The sequence below is a fragment of the Anoplopoma fimbria genome, chromosome 6 (assembly GCF_027596085.1).
Source record: "Anoplopoma fimbria isolate UVic2021 breed Golden Eagle Sablefish chromosome 6, Afim_UVic_2022, whole genome shotgun sequence".
NCBI lineage: Eukaryota > Metazoa > Chordata > Actinopteri > Perciformes > Anoplopomatidae > Anoplopoma > Anoplopoma fimbria.
The window spans coordinates 2,833,027-2,856,581 of NC_072454.1; the positions used below are offsets into that span (position 1 = coordinate 2,833,027).

Here is a 23,555-nt window from a genome sequence, read left to right on the forward strand (position 1 = left end):
TTCATTGTCCATTAATCAGGCAATTATTTTCTTGATTAATGAATTTGTTGTTTAGTCTATAAAACAGTTTTGTGCACAACTCAAATGTATTCAGTTTCCTGTTACTGACGAGGAAAGAATATTCAAATTAAAAAAAGCTGGAATCAGATTTTGAGGGGACTCAAACCGATAAATTGTCGGGCAATATCAATATATATATATATATATATATATATACAGTACCAGTCGAAAGTTTGGACACACCTTCATACTGTACATTTTTATATTTATTTTTATTATTATTTATTTTATTGTATGATATGTGTATTTATTATCTGTTTCTATGTAGTTGAGCTGCTGCAACACCCAAATTTCCCCCATGGGGATCAATAAAGGAATATAATAATAATTCAACTACTTTGAAGAATCTAAAATATAAAACATATTCTGGTTTGTTGAGCATTTGTTTGTTTACCACATAATTCCATATGTGTTCCTTCATAGTTTGGATGTCTTCAATATTAATCTACAATGTAGAAAAAAATTAAAATAAAGAAAAACCATTGAATGAGAAGGTGTGTCCAAACTTTTGACTGGTACTATATATATATATATATATATATATATATATATATAAGTTTTCAACTAATCCGTGAATCACTTCAGCTCTACACTTTCAATTGTGTCCATGTTTGTAGTTTTTTGTGTTTGTGGACATGAAAGTTTTCCAACCTAATCATTTATCAAAAAGTAGAATAATAATTTCTTGATTTGGCATTTTACAAAATCTAAAAATAGACGAACAAATCAATTAAACGCTTACTTCACATAATTTATTTGTATTACAATAAAAATGCATAGAACAGAATATATACAAAAAAACAGCTAAATATAGCTTTATTGAAATAATCAAGTCATCCTAGGTACTTTATAAAAAAAAAAGCGATCACACTTAACATGGTTGAAGATAATCTCACACATACAGTACAAACAAACAGGCACATATTTGGTAATCGACTGAATAGTGCAGGTGTGACACATAAACAATGCTTTTTCTGAATTTATTGAATAATCTGAAGTATTCAGAGATACTTGTAAATATGAGTTAAAGGCTTGTGATCAAAGTTTTTTTCTCTCTGGGTAACAAAAGACAGATTACGGTTGAATAAATGCCCAAACACTCGTGCATTTAATTGAATATTCCCCGTCGTGTTGACAAATACATTTCACTGCATATCAATGGTAATGTGATGATTTTCTACGGCCGCTAGCTTACTCTGCTTCCTCCAAAAAACAACTTCTACAGAAGCTCAGAAAAATAAACATCCTGGCTTCTGAGACCAGAGAAACACTGCGAAAAGGAAAAACTGTGAATCAAAATTTCAAAATAAAACGCAGTGACGAATAAAGGTTTTTAAATTCCAACATAAGAGAAACGGTCAGGCATTGAAACAACGTGGACAACTAGAAAATACATCTACAGCCAATCATCAGACAGATGTAATAATTATATTAAAATAAAATAAGTGATGACTTCTTTAAAAAAAGCATGTAAACATCATTCAAGTAGCCACAAACTGGTCTGTGAGCGGTGGGAAATAAACAGTGAGGAGGTTTCATGATGCTCCCGTCCTTGTCTCCTTGTTTTTTAGTGTTTGTTTTTATCCTACATGGAGTTTAGATGCTTTAAATAGTGTCCAGTAAGCCTGTGATCCCAGAAATAAATGACTTAATTGACCTCTAAGAACCTCCTTGTGATTGTCTTTCAACTTTCTTTGATTTTTTTGCATGAAAAAAAATGGATAAGTTGCTGAAAGTGAATGAACGGATGATTAGAACGTGAAAAAACAATAAATTAGGTCTACAGTTTATGGGGTCATCAGTGTGTGAGGATAAAGATCAGCATCCTGACCAGCAGGGGGAGCTCTAACAGAGGCCTTCTCTCAGCTCTAAAGTGTAACAAACAGGTTCAGGGACCGGCTTCTTCACGGACATTCAGAGTGACAATACTGAAGAGAAAATCCACCTGTTGACCCCTTGAACCTAAAGATATACATTCATGTAACGCACTTCTCTGACCTTTGCTTTTTACTAACTGAAAAAAAAACAATAAACGGCATCAACTTCACTGAGACCTGTAACATCAGAAAGAAAACAAAAAACGTGGATGTGCAGCACTTCTCTCATAAAAAGACTAAAAGCCGTACAGCAGTGACCTTCAAAAACGTGAAGACTTTCATTCCAAAAACATCCTTAAAGCTTTAAGAAATGATTTCCTCCATAAACATACGTAACATTATGAAATGAAGCCGAATGAACATTGTAGAGACGAATAAATGTGTGTTTTCAAAGCCCTCTGACACACTGCATTGCATTCAACACGTCCACACAGCAGCTGCAGCAGCACACTCAAAGTTAGAGCGAGTATTTCAGCTTGAAATATCGCTGACAATGCACTTATGGTTCATTTGAGCAGCTTGTCTTTTCTTTTTTTTTTTGGCGTGTAAAGCGAGAAAACCTGAAGCGGCGTTAAGGACAGCATTTGGATTTTTCAAAAAAGAAAAAAAAATCAGGCCCAGACCTGCTGAGCAGCACAGAGCCAGACTCACATTCCTGTTTTTCCACATCGAGAGGATCTACAGACGATCTGAAGTTTGGTCGCGAGAATAGAAAAGACGTGTAGTTTTTAAGAGAAACAAACTGAATGATGAGTTTCAGGTGAGAACAAAAACAAGGAACTGGTTTAGCTTGAGTCCAAAGTAAATACTTGAGGGAGTGTGGATGGGACTAGCAGCACAAACTGAGCCTCCAGCAACACCGAACCAGGACGTGTTCACCAGGAAGCTCCTTTAAAGCTCTGTCACGCTCTTATTTTGAAATGTTTTAACCACCCGACACCGAGTGCGTTTCCCTTGAACGGAGGAGACACACTGACTCCCAGGTGGACACATCCTGGTTTTTAGTCTCTTCATCTCTATAATACAGCATTTAGATGCTCCGTCGCAGAGCTCACACACACACACACACACACACACACACACACACACACTCACACACACACACACACACACACCAACACAGTGTTAAAGCATTTCGAAGGCCATATAAATAGTTGTGATATAAATATGTGCACGCAGAGAAAAGACGGTCACTTTGGGTGAAGCTCGTTTCGTTTTTTCCGACGGTAAAGCGGGGTTAGCTCGTCTACGGAAGTCTGAAAAAAATACTTATGGTGGTCATGTTGAAATCATTCATAAACTTCTCTGAGCCGAGGCTCCACGGGACCGTTGTCATAACGTCTTAACTTAAAGCTGCCAACTCTTAAAGTCACGACCCGGTTTTCAAAATAAAACATTTGTCAACAGCCTCAAAATGTCTCTCATCACTGGCACTTCAGAACTGGACTACTGAGCCAGGCCCAGATCTGGATCATCTCCTGTGGCGTCCTCGGGTGGACGAGCATCAAGCTCTTGTAGGCGCACGGGTTGGACCGGTACTTCTCCTCTATGTTGAAGGTCCTGAAGCCCTTGTGCTTCTCGGGGGCGAGCCCCAGCTTCCTCAGACACATCCCCGTGTAGACGTCGTCTATCGGGTAGAGCGCCACGTGCCGCGTCACGTTGTGAAGGCGAGCAGCGATGTCGCCGGAGTACAGGTACCCGCCCCCGCCGGCGTACGGAGGGTACGTCCCCACGTACATGCTCTCCGGGATGAAGTATTTGACCTTCTTGTCCCGGTGCGGCCCGGCGTTGGTGATCACGTCGCCCACAAACAGGTCCCTGGCTTTGGGCTCCGAGAGGCCCTTGAGGAAGTCCATGATGCGGTAGGTGTTGACGAAGACGTCGTCGTCGCCTTTGAAGATGAAGCGAGCGCCGGGGCAGCGGGTCTGGATCCACTCCAGGAACAGAACTTCCTTGACGGTCAGGTTGAAGAAGGAGTCCCTGTAATCCCACTGGATGACGTCTTTATGGCGGCCGCTCTCGTAGCGCAGCATCCCCGACAGATCCGGGTGGTGGTCCCCGGCCGTGGCGTTGCCGAGGAGGAAGATGGTGACCACCGTCCGATTGGCTATGACGCCCGCCCGTCCCCAGGACTGGCGGATGGCCTGGCGCCGGTCAAAGTGCGGCGCCAGGGACTTGACGGCCAGGAGGAGGAACGGCGGCTCCTTACAGACGTCGGGCTGGTCCACGATGATCGGGTACGACCGGCAGTGCATGAAAATCAGGAAGTCCTTGAAGCGGACCGGTAGGGAGTTGTAGTCCTTCACCTGAGTGGTTACCCTGAAGTTAGGCTGGCAGGGGTCAGAGGTCGAACTGGTCTCGTTGAGCCACTCTGGCAGGTCCCCCCCGCTGTAGTTAGACGCCAGGACGGGGTTGTTCTGGTGGTCCAGGATCTGCTGCTGCCGGTTGCAGTAAGCCGCACTGGGGACCAGCTTGGTCCAGAACGGTTTGGAGGGGATGTGGACCTTGTGAAGGTCGTTCTTGTCCTGGCTGCTGTGTCGGGAGATGATGATGAAGATGAAGAAGTTCACCATCATGATCACCATCACCACCAGCTTCAGCCTCCTCCGCGCCATGACGCCCTGCAGCCGTCACCACCTGAACACACACAGAGGGAGAAACAGAGGCGTTAAAGGGATTAGGTTGCAACCAACTGAAACTGTATGTAGATATAAGTGGCTCATTCTAAGATAACAAAAACACACAAAAAAATGTTTTCAGGTGATTATACACAGAAGAAAACGTTTTTCATATTATATTCCATTTCTGCTAATCGATCATTTTAATGTTATACAATGTACATTTTTTCAGTCAGTCTTGGTCATTGTTATGATAGATTTCTGTAATGTTTCCGTTTTTCTTGTTGGATTTTGCTTCTTAAAAACTTCCCAAACAAAACTAAATAAACAAAGTGTAATAAGTGACAGTTATCTGTGGCTTATATCCGTAAAAACATCCATAAAAAAAGAAAAACACTACAAAATACAAAACATTAGAAGAGAGTGTAAGAAAGGGGAACTTTTGAGACAGAAGAAGTCTTTCAGAAATGAATGTTTCTCGGAGACTGTAGAAAAAAGTAGAGTCTCTTGTCGTCCACAGGCTTCTGCAACACTGAGCATCCCTTCTCTTGTAAGAGCTGAGTCAGACTTAACAGGAATCCCTGATGGAAAAATTAATTTAATTTCATTCCTCAGCCTTAATGATCATGTAGTTTCCATTTCAGGGAACACGAGATAGTCATCGCTGCTTTTATGGTCTGTTAGACGTGACGGTACCATGGAAGTAACGAGTTTTAACCACTTCTCTCTTTGTTAAGGAACAAATGGGTGAGATAAAAAATATTTTGAACCACAAGACACAAGGTCACATGAAGACTATTTAAAACTGCTGAATGAAACTAAACGGAGATTTAATATCTGGGAATTCATGTCACATTTCCACAAACAAGAGCCAGTGTGTTTTCGAAAACACTTCAGGCTTAAAGATCCAAAAGTCTTATTGCAAATCCTTTTTCTACTAACTAGTGCTGCACTTTAAACTCTTCTGGCTTTATTATTGTTTTCACCGGATGTGTAGCTTTAAAAACAGAAGGTTATTATGCAAACTCTGCAAATCATGAACCAACTGTTGCCATTCAGGTAACCAGGGGCGTCCTGAGGGAAGGAAGTTATCACGACCATAAAATATTAACTGACAGTTCTGGCAGCAGTCCTAACGGATTACAATAAAACAATCATTAAGACAATTACCCACCATAAAAAAGGTTTGCCTGAGGTCGTGATACAAAGCCTGCTAGTTAGTCATCTGCTCTGTTAAGGCTTGTTTGCTTGATTCAGGCGATATAATGGTCATAAAACTCACCGTTCAGGTCGCATCATGGACCAGAGACAAAAAAAAATGTGTTGCCGACGTCCGAAAACAACATTTAAACCGCTCTGAATTCAGCGTAAACAATCAAAAGTTCTAGAATTGCTTTGTTAAAGTCAGGTATAGTGTTTTATTAATGTTTAGGAAATAAAATATAGTATTTTTATGGATTAAAACAGATCTTTTCTTCTGTCAGTAGTTATAATGATGTACTACTAGAGGTATTGTATACAGCTCATAATTCATCTCTGTAAAAAACATCTTCATACGACTGGCTTTATCCAAGTTTCTCACCAAAACTACATTTTCAATGAACAGAGCCTGAACGCATCATAATGTATCTGAGCGTAACCTCCGTTCATTAGCCGTTAGCGGTGCTGCTAACGTTACCAGCTCTCCTCCTGTCGCTTTAAACACAGATTGGTTTGTTTACAATGTAACGTCATCAGAGATCAGAGACTAGATAAGCATAAATGACGTCCTGATCTCATATTTTACTGAAAACCGGATACCGATGGTCAGTAAATCTTTATTTCACACTGTGATGGTTAACGTTAAAGTGTGGAATTAATCAGCCAAATACTCCAGGATGTGTTATGTCCCTTTTTGGCAGTGTAATCTGAACGCACCGAAAAAGAGAAAGGCAGAAAACATGTGAGGTTGTGAACAGACTGTGCCTCCGGTTTCCTCTTTGGCAGACTCCCTCATCCTCTCTGATAACATCCTCTTTGCCATGCCGCACTCTTTCCTCTCCTTCCCGTCACTTCCAGTCTCCGTTTCTTTCTTCGAATTGAAAAAGGAATGTTAGGTTCCTGCTCTCTGATACTTGTTATAAATATGAATAACACTAAAGCAAACCGTTTTAAAGGGTGAGTGAACTCTAGCTGACAAGTTAAAATAGATAACTGACTCGTGCTTCAGTGGGTTCATCCTTCCTGCCTTCTGTATTGTGTTGCTCTCTCTCTCCTAGCAACAACTCTGCTCTGCTGGGCTCCTGTTTGCTTTCTTTCCTACTCCCCATCTCTTGTTTATCTCCCTCCCTCCCTCCCTCCCTCACCTGCCATCTCCTTGCTCCCTTTCTTGTGAATTTTGCTCATGTTCATGTGAAAACAGAGTGAAAAAGGCCCGTCACATCTCCACAGGATGAGGATACATAATCCTGAAGGGATATCAGTGTTACATTACAAACCAGGACAAGCACAGGCAGACAAGTCTTTCTCTTCAGACCCCCTCCTCCTCCTCTTTCTCTCTCTCTTTCTCTCATGGATGATCAAGCTGTCCTGTCCTCTGGATCTCAATACAAACAAGGAGACTTCTGGGAAATGAGTGGGTGGGGGAATGGGAGGAGGGTTGGTTCTAAAGAAGGAACAACATGTTGACAAGACTGCATCTTCCGGACGTCTAATTACCCATCAGCAGCGCTAATCACACGTCTAACCTGCATCAGAACTGGGTTGTTGCCGACTGTAATATCTGAAAACTGTTCACACGAGTTACTTACAGTCTTAATTCATGACTGAGGAAGTCCTCATAGCATCAAGTCGAAGTGTTTTCCCTCCAGATGCAAACTCGTCACCCAACCCTAACCGCTGCTGTTGTGGTTTATACTGCACATTTTGCACAAACCAAACTGCTGCACGAAGACGTTCTTTATACACACAAGGTCGGATTTAGATGCAGAGCTCACATGCACGTTTCCCCCCCAAGAATAGACATAAGAGTCCGAAAGCAGCCCAACAGGAAGCAAAGCAAATGATTGAACTTGAGAAATATTGGTAGAGAGCACAAGTAAATGACTAAACAGTGGAAGTGAGAGAGAGAGAGTGATGCGTCTGCTCAGGAGACACTGGATTACTGACTTTGTTGTACTTTTGTTGTCAAATCGGACACTACGTTACTACTATTAGTTCCTTTTTAAAAATGTATTCTATCTGACAATCAGAAAATCCATTGGCATGACTTTCAGTGATTCATTTCAGCACATTAACATAGATACCAGGCACATTTCCTCCATGTTACTGTGGCTTTTTTTGTTTTGTTATGCCATATTTGTTTATGATTCAATTGATTACAAGAGCACTAAGTTCTTCATCATATATCGAGCCTCTAATAACAATGAAAGTGGACAGAGTTATGGACTTTAATGGAGGAAGCCATGAATATTGTATGAGATCAGATGTAGAAAAATGAAGGAGCAGAGCGGTGAAAACAACCATTAGCTGATTTAACTGTAAGTGAGTCAGGCATGAGTGTGCAGAACCATCAGGGCTACATACAATCCATAAAAGAGTGTTCACGTTTTAAATGGACTTTAATAAGTGTCTCCTTCTTACAGTCGAAGCTTCTTTCACTTCAAATCCACACAACTCAGAGAGTTCAGTGATGAAGTAACAAGTGGGCGAAGAACTGCACACCCTGTGACAAACCGCATGATTCTAATATTAAACAAATGTAATGTAACAATAACTAAATCAAGGAAGAACGTCCCGTATCAAAGTTGGATAATATTAAATTTAATCAAATTATATATTAAGAAACCTCTCAAAAGGCCTTGTTTGATATTTCCAACAGGTCTTCTAATATTGAGGTTAATATTTAACATTTTATCTACAAATCTAACCGTATATCGTGACAGTGAAGGTCATATCCTAGCAACGAGAGAGAGAGAGAGAGAGCGAGAGACGTTTTTAGTTTCATTGATCAGCAGGTCGCTGGCACACTGATTCAATCTGTGTTTGAACACCGGGGTTTCAGTCTGATTAGCGTCCCGGTGGGGTGAGACATCTCACCTGCGTGGGGGAGGGGGGTGAGACAGAAGGAAACAATGGCTGTGGGCCGGTTTAAAACTAAACCCTTCACACAGAGCAGGGCTCCAGATGACTCCATCATCGGAGGAAAATTACTACGTAGATGAAATGTTGATGCTACTTTCTACTTCACTGCATTTCAATTTACTTCAATACAGTCATTTATAATAATCAAATTGTTCTACATTAAATTAGTTTAGGTTTATTTATTGTCCAACTAAGGAAATTAGATTTTAAATCACCCGAGTCTGAGTCACAACCTTGTTGTCTCTCCTCTTTCTCCTCATGTTGCTTATTTTTGTCCACCATAAGTCGCTTCATTTTTGGAACATGGCAACGTTTAAATCGGATTGATTGGTAAACTTTTTTGCCAGGACATAAACGCAAATCAGGCGTATAAATCACATAAAAAAACAGGCACATCAAGTGATACGAGGGCACAAAGGGAGCAGGAAAGCATCCTATCGAGGGATCATTTCTGCTCCACCCTCCACATATTCGCAGAAGCTCAAAGCTTCGGTCATCAAGTTGACTTACGAGACGTTGATGGAATAGGAAGTGGCCGATGCCGTCACTCCACAATGACCATCATGCACTGGCATAATGTGACCATGATTGCATGTGCAGTCGATCGTGTCGTCTGCTCAGAGGGTAAGAAGCTCCTGGAACCTCGTTGCTTCACCCAATGTGCAGTTCTTGGTTGCTGTAAGTTAGCTGCTATCGTTGTTATGAATTTACCGGTGGTCGCCCTCGAGCCTTTCATACAGAACAGCGAGGCGAAATAACAGCCCCGCCTTGAACAGGGTGTATGAAAGGGGCTACAGTGAGTGTTCCTCTGAGTTTAAGTAGATCTAAATGAGCTTCTGGGTTCTGTTTCGACTAAATGTAAATACATCTTTATGCAGTCACAGGTTGAATTGAAGTGTAATTTGGACAGTCTTTTGAACGCATTTGTCCAAATTGAATCATCTTCCAGACATCTGACTGTCAAGGCTTACTGATAAGTTCCTGCCCTTATAAGGAAACAGATTCATTCCCAGAATACTTTGCGGACTAAACGGTGTTTTTAAATGTAATATGACGTCTATGCATGCGTGTTTCTGAAGGAACATCTTACCTGTGCAGGTTAGACGGCCTCCTCAGCTTCGTGTCGTCTCGGTGTCTCCTCTCAGCTCTCTTGCCCCATACTTAGCTCTGCCCTCTGGGGGAACAGCAGCCAAGGAAGGTGAGACGGAGGGGAGGGTCCAACCTGAAAACGGATGAAACAGCCTTTGTGTCAATAGCTGTAAGGAACTTGGCTTGCAGGAAATGACAAAGATAAATATCAAATATTGAGGAACTCTAAAAAAACTTTACTGAAAACCTGTTGAAAAGCAAACGTGTACAAAAGAGAAAAAAATAATCTCTGTGGCAAACAAATGCGTAACTGTTTTGTTCAGCAAGATAATCTCCACAAATACTTATATGATTTTTGAAGTATGAAGACAATCAGCAGAAGTTAGGCTATAAAAATGAACTACAGCCGGTCACATGAAGCTAAATGAGGACCAGTGTTCTGGTGAGGACGTTTGGTCGTCTTATTTAGACACCTAAAAGCTTCTAAGTTTAACAGAGGCGCATTTACTGACCTATTTTATGCCAGAAAACTTAACATTAAAATCCTTTCATTCCCAGGTTTTAGGACTGACTCCAGAAGCTCTATATACATGAATACATCATCAGGGGTATCAGTAATATGTGGACAATAAATCCACCCTCTCCAGGGGGAATCAGGTTTCTCTAATCCTCCATGCTAATTGCAGAAAACCAGGCTTCTCATTTACATGATGTCAAAGAAATCAAATTACTGCCGAAACCAGACCGGCGCCTGGATATTCAAGTGCATGTAAATGACCTCACTGACAGTTAAGCACATGCAGGTGGAGTAACGAAAATAAGACATCACGTTTTGCAGAAGGGGTAACATTCAAAAACAGGAAACAGACACCGACCCTGCATAGAGTTTATAAAACGGAGCGTTCGGACTCACTTGTGAGGAAGATGTGTGGAGATGCTGAATTTACTTGAAAGCTCAGACAAAGTCACAGATGTTCTTCCCACCAGAGACACCAGCAGCTGCTCTAATAGTTGTTTTCAGAGACTTGCATTAGTTTACAGACATTTGTGCTCACCCATGTCATATTGCCCTCCTCTGGCTTAGCGCTCTTTATGTTCGAGCCTCTCTTATTCATGTATACACGCTGCTGCATGCTCGTCTGCTGCGCTCCACATGCATCAGGGGGCGAGGAGGGTCTCATCGTTCAACCACAGCTCTCTGAAGCAGCAACGCCCCGTTTACCACTGTAATGCCTCCATATGAGTCATAAAGACCCTGTTCAGACTGTGCATCTGGTATCCAGACCGGCTTAAATTGTGCCTAAATCCTCCAGGTACGTTGTGCAAAAACAAATTCAAACGACCCTTTGTGATAACGTCGCTCTTTTTCTTTCCCATTTAAATTTACGTGCGGGAAAACAGAAAACATTTGTATTAAGCCACACTGCTAGACTGCTAGACAGGAGACGCTTTGTAGTGCATCGACTACACATGGAGACCTTGTTTGAGTTGTTTGTAAAGCCAAATATTTTCCTGAGCTGCCGTGATTAAATTAAAACAAGTGTGTAAACAGGGCAGAGGGAGAAAAACATCAGGGGTGCACAACACGCTGGTGAACTCACGTCTAAAGCATTTATTTTAAGCTCGACTCCAAACCAAGGATGAATAACTCTTTTGTATATTTACCACGCTGCTTAACGCTGTCGTCATACTGCAACACATTGATGATTAATAACCACCAATACGTCAGAAATAAACACCAGTCAAGCAGCAGATAAAACCAGCGAGTGGTCAAACACTGGTAAACTAAAAACATATTATGTGCCAAAGACACAGATGTGGAAAGCTCCCTTTATACACACACGACTGGGGGTTTGCTAATCATTAACCACTGGTTCTACTGGTTAGGTATGAGGGGGCAGCAGAGAACAAGGACAGATCACCTTTTACAATGTGGCGTTAACGGACAAACCGTCTGAAATAGTCACTTAAAGATTATCCAACACGTTACAGTGAATAAGAGCAGAAGAGTTAATCAACAATGGAATGTCTGTGTAGTTCCTGAATGCGCTCTAATCTAAATACTGTGTGCTCAAGAGTTCACCCTGTGTTTGTTCTTCTTCACTCCTCAGTCTGTTTGACTTGTGCAATGAGCCTTCCACCTTTAATTCCTGGCTCTAATTCTCTATTTTAAATGATTCAGATTCGTTCTGACGTAGTTGTTATAGCATTTATTTTAACAGCTTTTAAATGTTGGTGTTTTAATAAGAGACAAAATAATCGTGCACACTGTCGATGGCTTCTAATCACTTCATCCAGAACACGCTTATCTACACGAAAATAAGAAACGTGCCCCAATTCAGACTGGAGCTAGACTGATAAATAGGACAGGCTGGTTTTTAGCCTTACACAGATATAAGTAACAGCATTGGTGTGTATCATGGCCACAGTTCTTCAGAAAAAACTAATCTAATGGGGTCCACAGCATTGTTTTAAGTTTAAAAAAAGTAAGGCTGATTTATCGTTTAGAGATGCACCTATTGCAATTTTCTCGGTCGATTTCAGAATTTAAAAAAAGTCTGAAATGCCGATCCCAATTTTTGCCAATTCCAATTTAAAATAAACTATCATGCAGCACATGTGTGTAAGCCGATCGTCTGCCAATCGATCGGTGCATCGCTAACATTGGTCACATTTCTCTCGACTCCTAAATATCGACATCTGCCTGAAAAAGAAAACCCAGCATCGTTCAGGCTGAACATCAGACACTCAACAACAACAACGACTAAACATGCTGCCATCTTTCTCCACACTTCCATCGCTGCCTGCCACACAGAATGAAATGAACAAATGTCAAAAAGGTGTGACATCTCTGGGGATTTAATAACTGGCCTTAATAACTGCGGTGCGTAAACGGTGAACACAACACGTCTTGACGGAAAAACAATATTCAGGTTCAAGGTCGAGTTAACGGCCATTTCTATTAGCAGAGCTAATGAAGCAACACTGAGGAGCACACCCTGCTGTTCTGAAGTCTCAGAATTAGAGAAGTGTTTCCAAAGTCATGTCCAAATATTGTCTAGAATAAAAAAGTTGTACAGGTGCATCCTCTGCACCAACCAGTTATCAGTGTGTGGAGTTTGTAGTTTGTATAAATACACACACACACACACGCACACGCACACGCTGCTGCTGCTGCTGCTGCAATAAACATTTCCTCATTTTGGAAGTGCTCTGATGTGTGAAAGCAGATAAAGAAGCAGCACAAGCAGTACAAGCACACAAGTATCCACCACAGAGGTCACATCAGGTCTCTGGATGAAGTTCAACTCAACATGAAGCCAAAGGGGTTTGAACGTTTATCTGTGGGCGTTCCGACGTGACCATAAAAAAGTCCTAACTAGCATTGAGTATAAAGACCTGGCTCTGCATTGAAACCAGTTTTCCTCGCAGCGAATGGACACCATAACAAACACAGTGTTTCTTTCAGGCATGTCTACTTCTCATGTTTTACTTCTTAAATTCCACAGTGGGGTACCATGTGACGTCCTCGGCGAGAAATAGAAAAGGTAGGCACACGACCAGCTACCCATGCCACGCTGGAAATGCATCTGCTTGAAATACTGCCAGTCTAAATGGATCCTACAAATGGCCTATGAATACACACTTAATCATTCCTACTTCTCAGGCAACTGCAAGTCATCCAAATCAAAATATACAAGATGTTTTACTCTGCCATGTTTCGTAGAGTATCACTGTTTTAACTTTTTAACTGCTGTATTCTTATCTCATAGATTGTATGCATTACGTAAAGCACACAGAGTGTATCAATGGTGCAATGTAAATAAGTGTTCCTCGCCCCTGTCATCACCCTGCACTTGTGTACATTACAACCACCAATGAGATATTTTTGAGGTCTACTCGACAGAAGGTCTGAAGAGTATAAGAGCACGTTGAGGGAATGTGGGCCTAATAGCGAGATGGTGCGAATAGAGAGCTCCAGAAATAGACCAGGAGCTGACAGCGAGAGAAGGTGGCGTCTGAGCTGCAGTCTGCCCAACAAAAGATCCACAAAGAGGGTTAAAGGTTTCACGTCAGCCATTAGGGTTCGGCTCACTCATGTGGGCTTGGTTTATGGTTTTGTTGGCTTTTAACGTAATCCTGTTTGTCTTTTTTTCTGAATGATGCATCATCTAAAAACGTAAACATTGCCTCGTTGCTTGGATGAACACTGGTCAGGTTAGGGATGAGTAAAGTGTGCCTGCAGTTGATCACGTCTTGCTCAGTGACACTTCAGCAGCCGTCAGCACTTAAAAGATGGATTACAACGTGATGGCTTGAACCTTGACCCCCTCTGTCTAACGGATGGTGTGGCCAAAACAACAGTGGCCGACCTGCTGACTTGTTCTTATCCCTCAATATCTTGTTTAAGCGACTGAATAAATGACGCATTATTACAGCGAAAAACACGTCTGTGGATTAAAGATAAATTTACTTCAGCAGGCAATAATCCACACACACACACACACACACACACTTTAAATAGAATGGAATTTGTAATTATCAACAAATACTTGTGACTCAGACTCTGCACGCTAAAGGTCAACTCTCTCTCTGGCGCGACTCGTTCACTCACACTCAACGTAATCTAAATTTAAAGGTGTGTGTGTGTGTGTGTGTGTGTGTGTGTGTGTGTGTGTGTGTGTGTGTGTGTGTGTGTGTGTGTGTGTGTGTGTGTGTGTGTGTGTGTGTGTGTGTGTGTGTGAGACTGGCCGATAATGCATTACATAAAACATCCCAAGTTTAACCCTGATGAGCAGAGACACTGTGTACATACATCAGGCTGCAAAATGAATCATGCACTTTATACTGTCATGATTATACTACACAAGAACTATAGAGTAGTGATATACAACAAACAGGATTAAAGGCATTATGAAGCAGCGCTACGTCCATGAATATAAACGCATTAGAGTTAAAACCTAGAAATATCCACCTTTGGACAGTATTAAATAACCAGCAGCACAATCCCATCAGTTTATCATAAACCACCATCTATGGGTCATGATATGGAATATAATTGAATGTCACAATGCAGCCGTCATCATGAGGAACTATTTTTCCAGTGTTTAACGTCGATATGTTAATCTTGTTAGCGAGCAGCTGCCCACTTTCACATCCAGCAAATAAGGAGAAACATTATCAATCATTCGGAGTTGACATGAAATAAATATTGTTCAACAATATAAACGATAATGGTTCTCACATACCACAATAACAGAACAACAATCAATTATTCAATACTGGTTAGGAATTTTGCATTATATTCAGTCTCTTTCGTTCTCTTGCTTTCCATTTGCTTCACCGCTTTGATGTAGAGAATAAAGAATAAAGTAACAACATGCTGGCATACGTATGACACTGTACGTAATTACTAGGGCTGTAACAAATCATTTTAACATTCAAAGCTTGTTTGCTGATTGAGGGTTTTGAATAAATGTCTATTGTTATATTTTACGATGTAATCCCCTTAACAAATGGAGAAAGTATAATTGTGTTATTGTGGTTATATAAATGTCATTAATGTTGTTCATAATAACTTGAATGTGAACGTTATGAAAGAAGCTTGAAACTATTCGGTACAGCCGTAGTAATAACCAATCCAACGACGCCCGCTTTTGTTAGAAGAAAGAAAACAAACGCACCTATTTGACAAACTAAAGGAAACCAGAGAGCCATTTGTAAACTGTGCTATAAATAAACTGGGACTAAAGAAGGAAACAACATACATGTACCCTCATCTTAAAACTCATCATTTGATAGAATAAACAACTCCCCCCCCGACTCCATCCCCCAAAGAGCAGCTGGACCGAAACCCCCCCAACGGTGAGCAATCAATACTCAATCATTGGGCCGTTTGCAAAGCACTGTACCAAGACCGGTTCTACAGACCTGTAGAATAATGCTTACTGCCAATACATTTTGGTCAGTTGCTATTAAAAAGGTCTGTATAGATGATGGAAATGCAGATTAAAACTATATTTCTGGGTTTGTCACTACACTAAGCCTTTTAAACATTACATATTGTCATTTGACTCATTGATATTATAAAAATAGTGATGAGTGCTGGTTAAATACATCTACAGGTGAAGAACAATGCAGCTTCACTGATGATAAAGCAACTTAAAGGAGTACAAAGAAAGAAAAAGGCTCAACTCTTGTTCGTCAATTTTATACATTTAAGTGGACTGACAGAAAGCCCTCACTGCAGCTGTGGGAGATGTGGTTGTTCAGCCTGTAAGTGAAAAATTGCAAATTGCAACTAATGGCTTTAGATATTACAGGAAGGCAAATAAATATTACCGAGTGCATCTTAAATCGAGAATTAACGGTCTCTCCATCTTGTACGCCTCCAATGTCTCCAGTGACTGATAGATGGATAGATAAATCAAATAAACGCTTCCTGTTGTGTTGTAATAATCTGGAGGCTTAACCGGTTCATTTCTCAGATCACAGATAATCGTGTGAATTAAATAATGAAAAAGCCAAACAAACGGACAAGGGAACAAAAAGGGCAGAATCCTCCCAGGTGTGTCTAATTTAAAGCGCAGGTTAGCATCATGGCTAGGCTAAGGTTAGCGTGGTCTTCCCACAAGGCAGACTTGCTTGGTGGATCCGTTACAGACAAGCCTCTCCCTCCTCCATCCATTCACTTCCCTTCTTCATACGTGACACAATGAGTCCAACACATGACCATATTTCAAAACAGGATGCTGAAGATGCTGAAGTGTCTATAGTCTATATATGTGTTTCTTGAACTGCGCCTCAACTAAATCACATTAAAATAAATCAGATTATAACTTTCCATGTGCCTTGAGTTTGAGTGTTTGTAATTAAATAAAAGGAGAGAATGATCATTACTGAGATGATAAGGCTGGAGCCTTAGATCGCGTTGACCCCAGACAACCTGCATGCACTAGAGAAAAAGCCAATGGACCCTTTGCAACATCTGATATCTAGCATTACGTTTGGATTGTGAACTAAAAACGGCTAAATTAGTATGCTACACATCCTCAGAGACGGGAAGGAAGGAAGAAGGTATGTGAAAGAGAGGGAGGAAGAGGGCAGACAATAGTGCAGACAAGGTTACACAAAGCTGACTGAATAAGAACATTTCTAACTTCTTAGACTCCACGTGTCTTTGTTGCGTGATTCCGTTGTAAAGTTTAGCAAAGCAGTTCCTCTGTGACTGGGTTGTATCCTCACATGTCAAACAGTCGTATCCTGTTGCACAAGTCCTGAGGGGTTGCCTCATTAACTCCTCTCATTGTCGTCTCTGCCACAGTTCACAGAAAGGAGGGAAATGGGTGGAGTACTAGGCAGCGGACAAGTCACTGGGTGTGGTTCCACTACGGGAATTTAACAAACCTGGAGCTGCTCATAAGCTGAGCTTGTCCATCCCAACTTTCATAGTCCAATTTGACACAATTAAATGTTTTGTCTGAACAACAATTTTGTTAAATATCATAGAAGACTAAGAAAACCAGAAAATAATCACATTTGAGAATGCAAAAGCTGTTATTCTTTGGCGTTTATGCTTGAAAAAAGCCACAAAATGAATCCATTATCAAACTGGATTCATTGATAAATGTTTTGTTGATTAAATAATCTCATTGTTTTAGCTGCAGGTGAAGAATCAGGTGGAGACTGCAGGTTCAACAGTGAACCGAATACCTTTTGGTTTTGTTCTTTTGGTCAGACAAAACCAGACATTTCATGACGTCACCTTAGGCTCTGCTAAAGTGAGATCGCCATTTTTCATACAATCTGTAGACAAAACAATTGAGGTAAAACATCATGCATACAAGATGTTACATGGAAGTTTGATTTAGCCTCCCGAGCAGTGCCGAAATGTAACTCCAGGAACTGAGGAAGTAGGCAGGAAGAGTGTGAAAAAGCAAAACTGGTGAAAAAGGCTATAAGTTGAGTTAAAAGTGCTTTATACAAAACTAGGGGCATGAGTATACCCTCTTAAGGGCTCTTAACATGGCCACGGCTGAGCCACCAGGTAGAAGCCAACAGTGTTTACCTGGGGGGGGAAACTGGATCTCAATCTGACCACTTGTCAAAAAACAGACTGGGTGGGGACCCAAAAGAAAGACGTCCACCCACAGAGAGGGTTACTTCCTAAATCTGAAGCCCAGAGTGCTCATACAACAAATATGTCTCTCCTTGCTATATGTAGCTATTTAATCTGCTCATTGGACTGAAAACATGCACAGTAGCACTTACATAAAGGCTCTCTGTGCGCATCATACTGGTGTCAGTTTATATCTTCCCCTTAATGCCTATAAAGAGTTTAAAGCCACTGATGCATTTGCCCTAGTCAGGAGCTATGCTGTGGGAAGAATGACTGTAACATTATGGATTAGCTGTGTCTATGCAGCAGTATATCCCCATAAGCTGGTTTTAATGGATCTCGGAAAACACGGAGGCAGCCAAGCACTTTAAAAGAGGGGGGGAGGAATCTGCATCTGACTTTGGAAAATTCACATTTGAGTTGAGACTCATTGTACGCATTATTAGTATCAACACTGTAAGAAAACATTCAACCATGGCCCTCTTTTGAGAGTTAGATGACACGTGGTTGGACGAGACATTTAAGGTCTTTTGGTTTTGTGTAGTTTGACTACAGTGTCTCATCAGAGAACTGAAACAGCAAGAAGAGGTCAAAGTAGTCATGTCTGACTTTCATACCTTTCTCGAGTAAGAACTGTGTGTGGGTGATCAGAAAGTGTGGGCGAAGTTATGAAGTTTTTTCACAGTGTTGATACAGACCTTTGTCAACTGTAGCTGCTGACACGGACACTAAATACTGTGTATTTTCTTACTCACTTTTAACAGGACATTTTATAATTATCAAGGTATCATGCCAGCACACAAACCGCATGAGTAATGTCAACCAGCGATGCTTAACACGCTGACATTTTGGGAAATAACACTGAATGCTTGTTTATTGCATTACAGGTATTTAGAAGAGGAGGTCAATATCGATTTCATTTCTTTGCGTCCTGTGTGTCGATACGTCCAGGATGAGTTAAGCCTCGCTCAGCAGAACCAGGGGAAGCACTGCTCTGTGAAATGTTCATTCAAAGCCATCTTAGTTGTATTTAACATATAGAAATTGAAAATGAGTCATTGTGGTTTACAGGATGTACTAGCTCAGTAATGCTGTGCTAGTAGTCAAGCAAAACGTTTTGTAGTCTTGTTGTACTTTAACAGAAGCGTGAGAGTTTTGTTGGGAGGTGTTTGGTGAGCTAGAACCTGCTGCTGCTAAAAAAAAAAGCAGTGAGTAAGAAGACTGCTGGTTGTGTTAAGATAAGGGCTGCACAATATATATTGCGATATGAAAAAAATACAGGAATATTGTCCCTACATTTAAGATTATATGCATAAATCTAGGCTAGATGAACATTTGTTGTGCTCTAGTGAACGATTTGATCATAAACACATTGGTTGTATGAATGGTTACGACAAAAAACAGTCACGCCCACAAAGCGTGGTTAACGAGACGGGATGCGTGTTTATAGACCGGGCCGATGGGTGGCAGACGTCGCCGCAAACCCCTCCCACTAACGACAATCCACCACGGTTAACAGTCACACCAGGATCCTCGCCCGCCCCTGAAGGGAAAGAGGGTGCAGCGAGCATTAAGTCCAAACCCTGGGAAGAACGAGTTCCAGCCGAGGGGTGCTGTAGACTGTAGGTAATGAATGGGAAACACTGGCTTAGTCATGGAGAAGGAGAACTGTGGGAGTTTTCCTTCTGTGTCAAGCAGAAAAAAAAAAAAAAAGGTGCCAGCACAACCTGTTTGAGTGAATTTGACGACTGTGCACTTCCTGTGGTGCGACCGTTTGCACACTGGCACTTTGCAATGTCGCTGCGGAAACAATCCATCACGTGGGCCTGATTTAAAGAAGATTAAACTTCATTTAGACGGTGGGAAATCGTCGTGGCCCTCCCAGTTGTTTTGGGGTAAAAAGGGATCTCTGCTCCTGTTGAGTCATAATGCCGAGTTTCTTAAAACAGACTAATAATGTGACTGAGTACGTGGCAACGCAGGAAATGAATATTTAGTCAGGGTTAACCAAAGGAAACCAATACCAAGAGGACCTCTTGAGAGCTGGTTGATTACGGGGTGTTTCTTTAAACCAAAGCCATGTCTGTATTAATGCAGCTTTTGTTTAATATTTAATATTGATGCTAAAGGAAACAACATATCTGCCGATGGTAGGTAGTGAGCAGAGGAAGCAGGTGGATGTTAAATCTTTTTCTGTCGTTCCCTGCCATTATCGTGCAGACAATGCCTCTTTTGTTTGCTGATTTGCTCGGTGTGCCCACTTAAAGTCGGATGTGATAAGCAGCTCAGGCGACCAGCCAGGTAAACACAATCACTCTGTGGTCACTTGTCGCCGGTTCCATGCAATGCAAACTAGTTCTAATGGGGATTAGTTTGACAGTCTCTCTAAACAGGAAAGAGCAGATTTCTGTGTCAATACGAGCAACGACATTGTGGTTTTATAGAACACACCTGAAGGGATGTCCCTGTAATTAGCAGCGCCGCTGGGTAGATCCAGATCTCCCATTTGGGATGTGCTCAATTCACTGACCTTGAAAGGAGAGGAAGGAGCAGATCTGTCAATCAGCTGCAGCCTTCCAGCCAACACCTAACTTCACACTTCAGAAAACCCAATTCCTTAAACTATTCTGCATCGAAAGCAGCCTGTTTCCTGCTGTACAGCCAATAGTCACCTCCCCTTGACAGAAAAAACATATTACTCACCACATTGCTAGAAACTGTTAGTCAGCAACTGTCAGCTATGTGGCTGGAATAGTAATGATTCATTTGGGGAGGCATGGATTGAGTTAGAGGAATAAATGAAAGTGGGTAGAGAAAAAGGTCACAGGTTTGATTAAATCAACAGGTGAACGCACATCCCGTGACGGTCAGAGTGTCCTTGAGCAGGAAACTGGAGCTCCAGCCTGCAAATGTTCAAAAGAAAGCCCTCTGCATGGCGTGGAGAAAGAATTGGCTGTTTGTGCAAAAATGCTGGACGGGCGAAGCAGCTTTGAGACGTCTCTGTTAGGCCATTTGGCACACTAAACCTTTTCTGTGTTAAATTAAAGATCTAATAATACAGTGAACAGCAGTTTATTATTCTCTAGGGGTCATGAAATAAAAACATTTATGAAAAATGACACCCGTCACCCCTATCTCCACCAACCCTTCTCTAACATCTCAAATACATTAACGATGTCATTTTAACCTCCTTTATATAACGAGCACATCAAAAGACAGACAAGCTGTACGTGCATACTGTTCTGCTTTGGGCTACCAGACTAGATAGAGAGATAAATAGAGATTAGCCACATCAGAGAACTTCAAGTAGGAACACATTTCTCACGACTTGCAACCTGGTGTGCAGAACAGAAGTGTATAAATGCAACGACATATGAATCCAGGATAATACATCTTATATTCATGTGGTTTGTAATGCAAAAAAAATGAGCCAAACCACCAAATGAACCAATCACTTTGTTCCAAAATGTCGTATTTTTCCATATAAAATCTCAAAATAGCTAAACTTGCCCTCGGCTGGAAGGAGGCTTCTCATCCAAAGTGTGGTTTGGACTTCTGTCTAAACACAGCAGGACTACGAACAGCGCTGACACACACACACACACACACACATCTGTGCAGATACTCTGGAAAATATTACTCATGTGATTAAGAACGCTTTTATCTTGGAGATGATGGATGAGAGGAAGAGGAGAAAGAGTAGACCACTACGTCTGGAAGAGGAAGAAATGTAGGTGAAGCAATATTCCCTCAGTTATCTCTGTCAAATATTGGATATTTACCTCCTCAAATATATATTATTTGTTTGTGTAATGGGAATAATCAGCTGTCTAGCTCGCTATTATGGTAAAAAAGTGAAAAATAGATTTTAAAAACAGGATTTATCATGTAAGGAAACACAGATGTTACTATTTTCTTCTCTTAAATGTATTTATTCTTAATTTAACCAGAGGGAACTTTGACTTATGATTACTTTTGACGTTTGTTTGATTGCATTTTCCTGACAAAATACATTGTAAAGGGAGTGAATGATTGCCTCCTTCAGGGACGCGTTGTGTGTTTAGCTTGGTGAGTGTTTACATTGCCTAGGGCAGCAACTAATGATCATTATCACTATTGATCACTATTGATTCATCTGCTGGGCCTTTAACATAAACTGCTCTTTTGTGTAATCTTAAAATAAATACAAAAAAAAGGCCCAAGAACTGAATGTGTGTATTTTAAACTAAGTTAAATGTTAAAATGTTATTTAAAACAACAGAAACACCACAAATATTAACACGTGAGAAGCTGAAAACATGTGTTTGTTCTGGTAACGTAAGAAACGTAAGCTTACGTAAGAAACGTAAGGTAACGTAAGGTAACGTAAGAAACGTAAGTTTACGTAAGAAAAGTAAGAAACGTAATAAAAGTAAGAAACGTAATAAAAGTAAGCTTACGTAAAAACGTAAGTTTACGTAAGAAACGTACTAAGAGTAAACTTAGGTAAAAAAACGTAATAAAACTAAGAAATGTAAGTTTACTTAAAAAACGTAAGTTTACGTAAGAAACGTAATAAAAAGTAAATTTACGTAAAAAACGTAAATTTACGTAAGAAACGTAATAAAAGTAAATCTACGTAAAAAAAGTAAATTTACGTAAAAAAAGTAAATTTACGTAAAAAAAGTAAGTTTACGTAAAAAAAAGTAAGTTTACGTAAGAAAACGTGATAAAAGTAAGAGAACAAAACTCACGTGAAAGCTCGGTGCTCCTCTGAGGTCCTCACAGGGAGATAAAGCTGCTCTGAGGTCCTCACAGGGAGATAAAGCTCCTCAGAGGTCCTCACAGGGAGATAAAGCTCCTCAGAGGTCCTCACAGGGAGATAAAGCTCCTCTGAGGTCCTCACAGGGAGATAAAGCTGCTATGAGGTCCTCACAGGGAGATAAAGCTGCTCTGAGGTCCTCACAGGGAGATAAAGCTGCTCTGAGGTCCTCACAGGGAGATAAAGCTGCTATGAGGTCCTCACAGGGAGATAAAGCTGCTATGAGGTCCTCACAGGGAGATAAAGCTGCTCCTCTTTATTCCGCCGTCCGTCGGCGCCCCGAACATGACGGAGAAGTTCAATAAATCCATCCGACTGCTGCTTCCTCCGTCAGAGACTCCTGCGTGTCCGCGGCGCTCCGCAGACTGAAGAGAGACACAGAGAGAGAGAGACACAGAGAGAGAGAGAGAGAGAGAGAGACTGCTGAGCGATGACGGGGGGGGAGGGGCTTACTCCCTCACCCTCCCTCTAACACTAACACACATGACACACACACAGAGACACACACACACACGACACACATGACACACACACATACACAGAGACACATACACAGACACACACACACACACACACACACACACACACACACACACACACACACACACACACACACACACAAAGACACACTAACACACACACACACACACACACACACACAAAGACACACACACTAACACACCTACACACATACACAAAGACACACACACTAACACACACACATACACAAAGACACACACACACATACACACATGACACACACACACACACACACACACAAAGACACACTAACACACACACACACACACACACACAAAGACACACACACTAACACACACACACATACACAAAGACACACACACACACAT

At 41.3% G+C, this 23,555-nt stretch overlaps 1 protein-coding gene across 2 annotated transcripts; it reads right to left on the reverse strand.

Moving 5' to 3' along the window:
• Positions 1-790: 790 nt before the first annotated feature.
• On the reverse strand, positions 791-23,053 carry b3gnt2b (UDP-GlcNAc:betaGal beta-1,3-N-acetylglucosaminyltransferase 2b). Of its 2 annotated transcripts, none has more exons than XM_054600669.1 (3): positions 22,619-23,053; positions 9,768-9,899; positions 791-4,574 (listed from the first exon to the last, which is right to left on the reverse strand). In XM_054600669.1, the coding sequence occupies exon 3, from the start codon at positions 4,550-4,552 to the stop codon at positions 3,362-3,364; it is 1,191 nt and encodes a 396-aa protein (XP_054456644.1). In that variant the 5' UTR covers positions 4,553-4,574; positions 9,768-9,899; positions 22,619-23,053; the 3' UTR covers positions 791-3,361. The 2 variants fall into 2 exon arrangements, with proteins under 2 accessions (XP_054456644.1, XP_054456645.1); XM_054600670.1 differs by lacking the exon at positions 22,619-23,053 and adding an exon at positions 10,680-10,740.
• Positions 23,054-23,555: the final 502 nt, after the last annotated feature.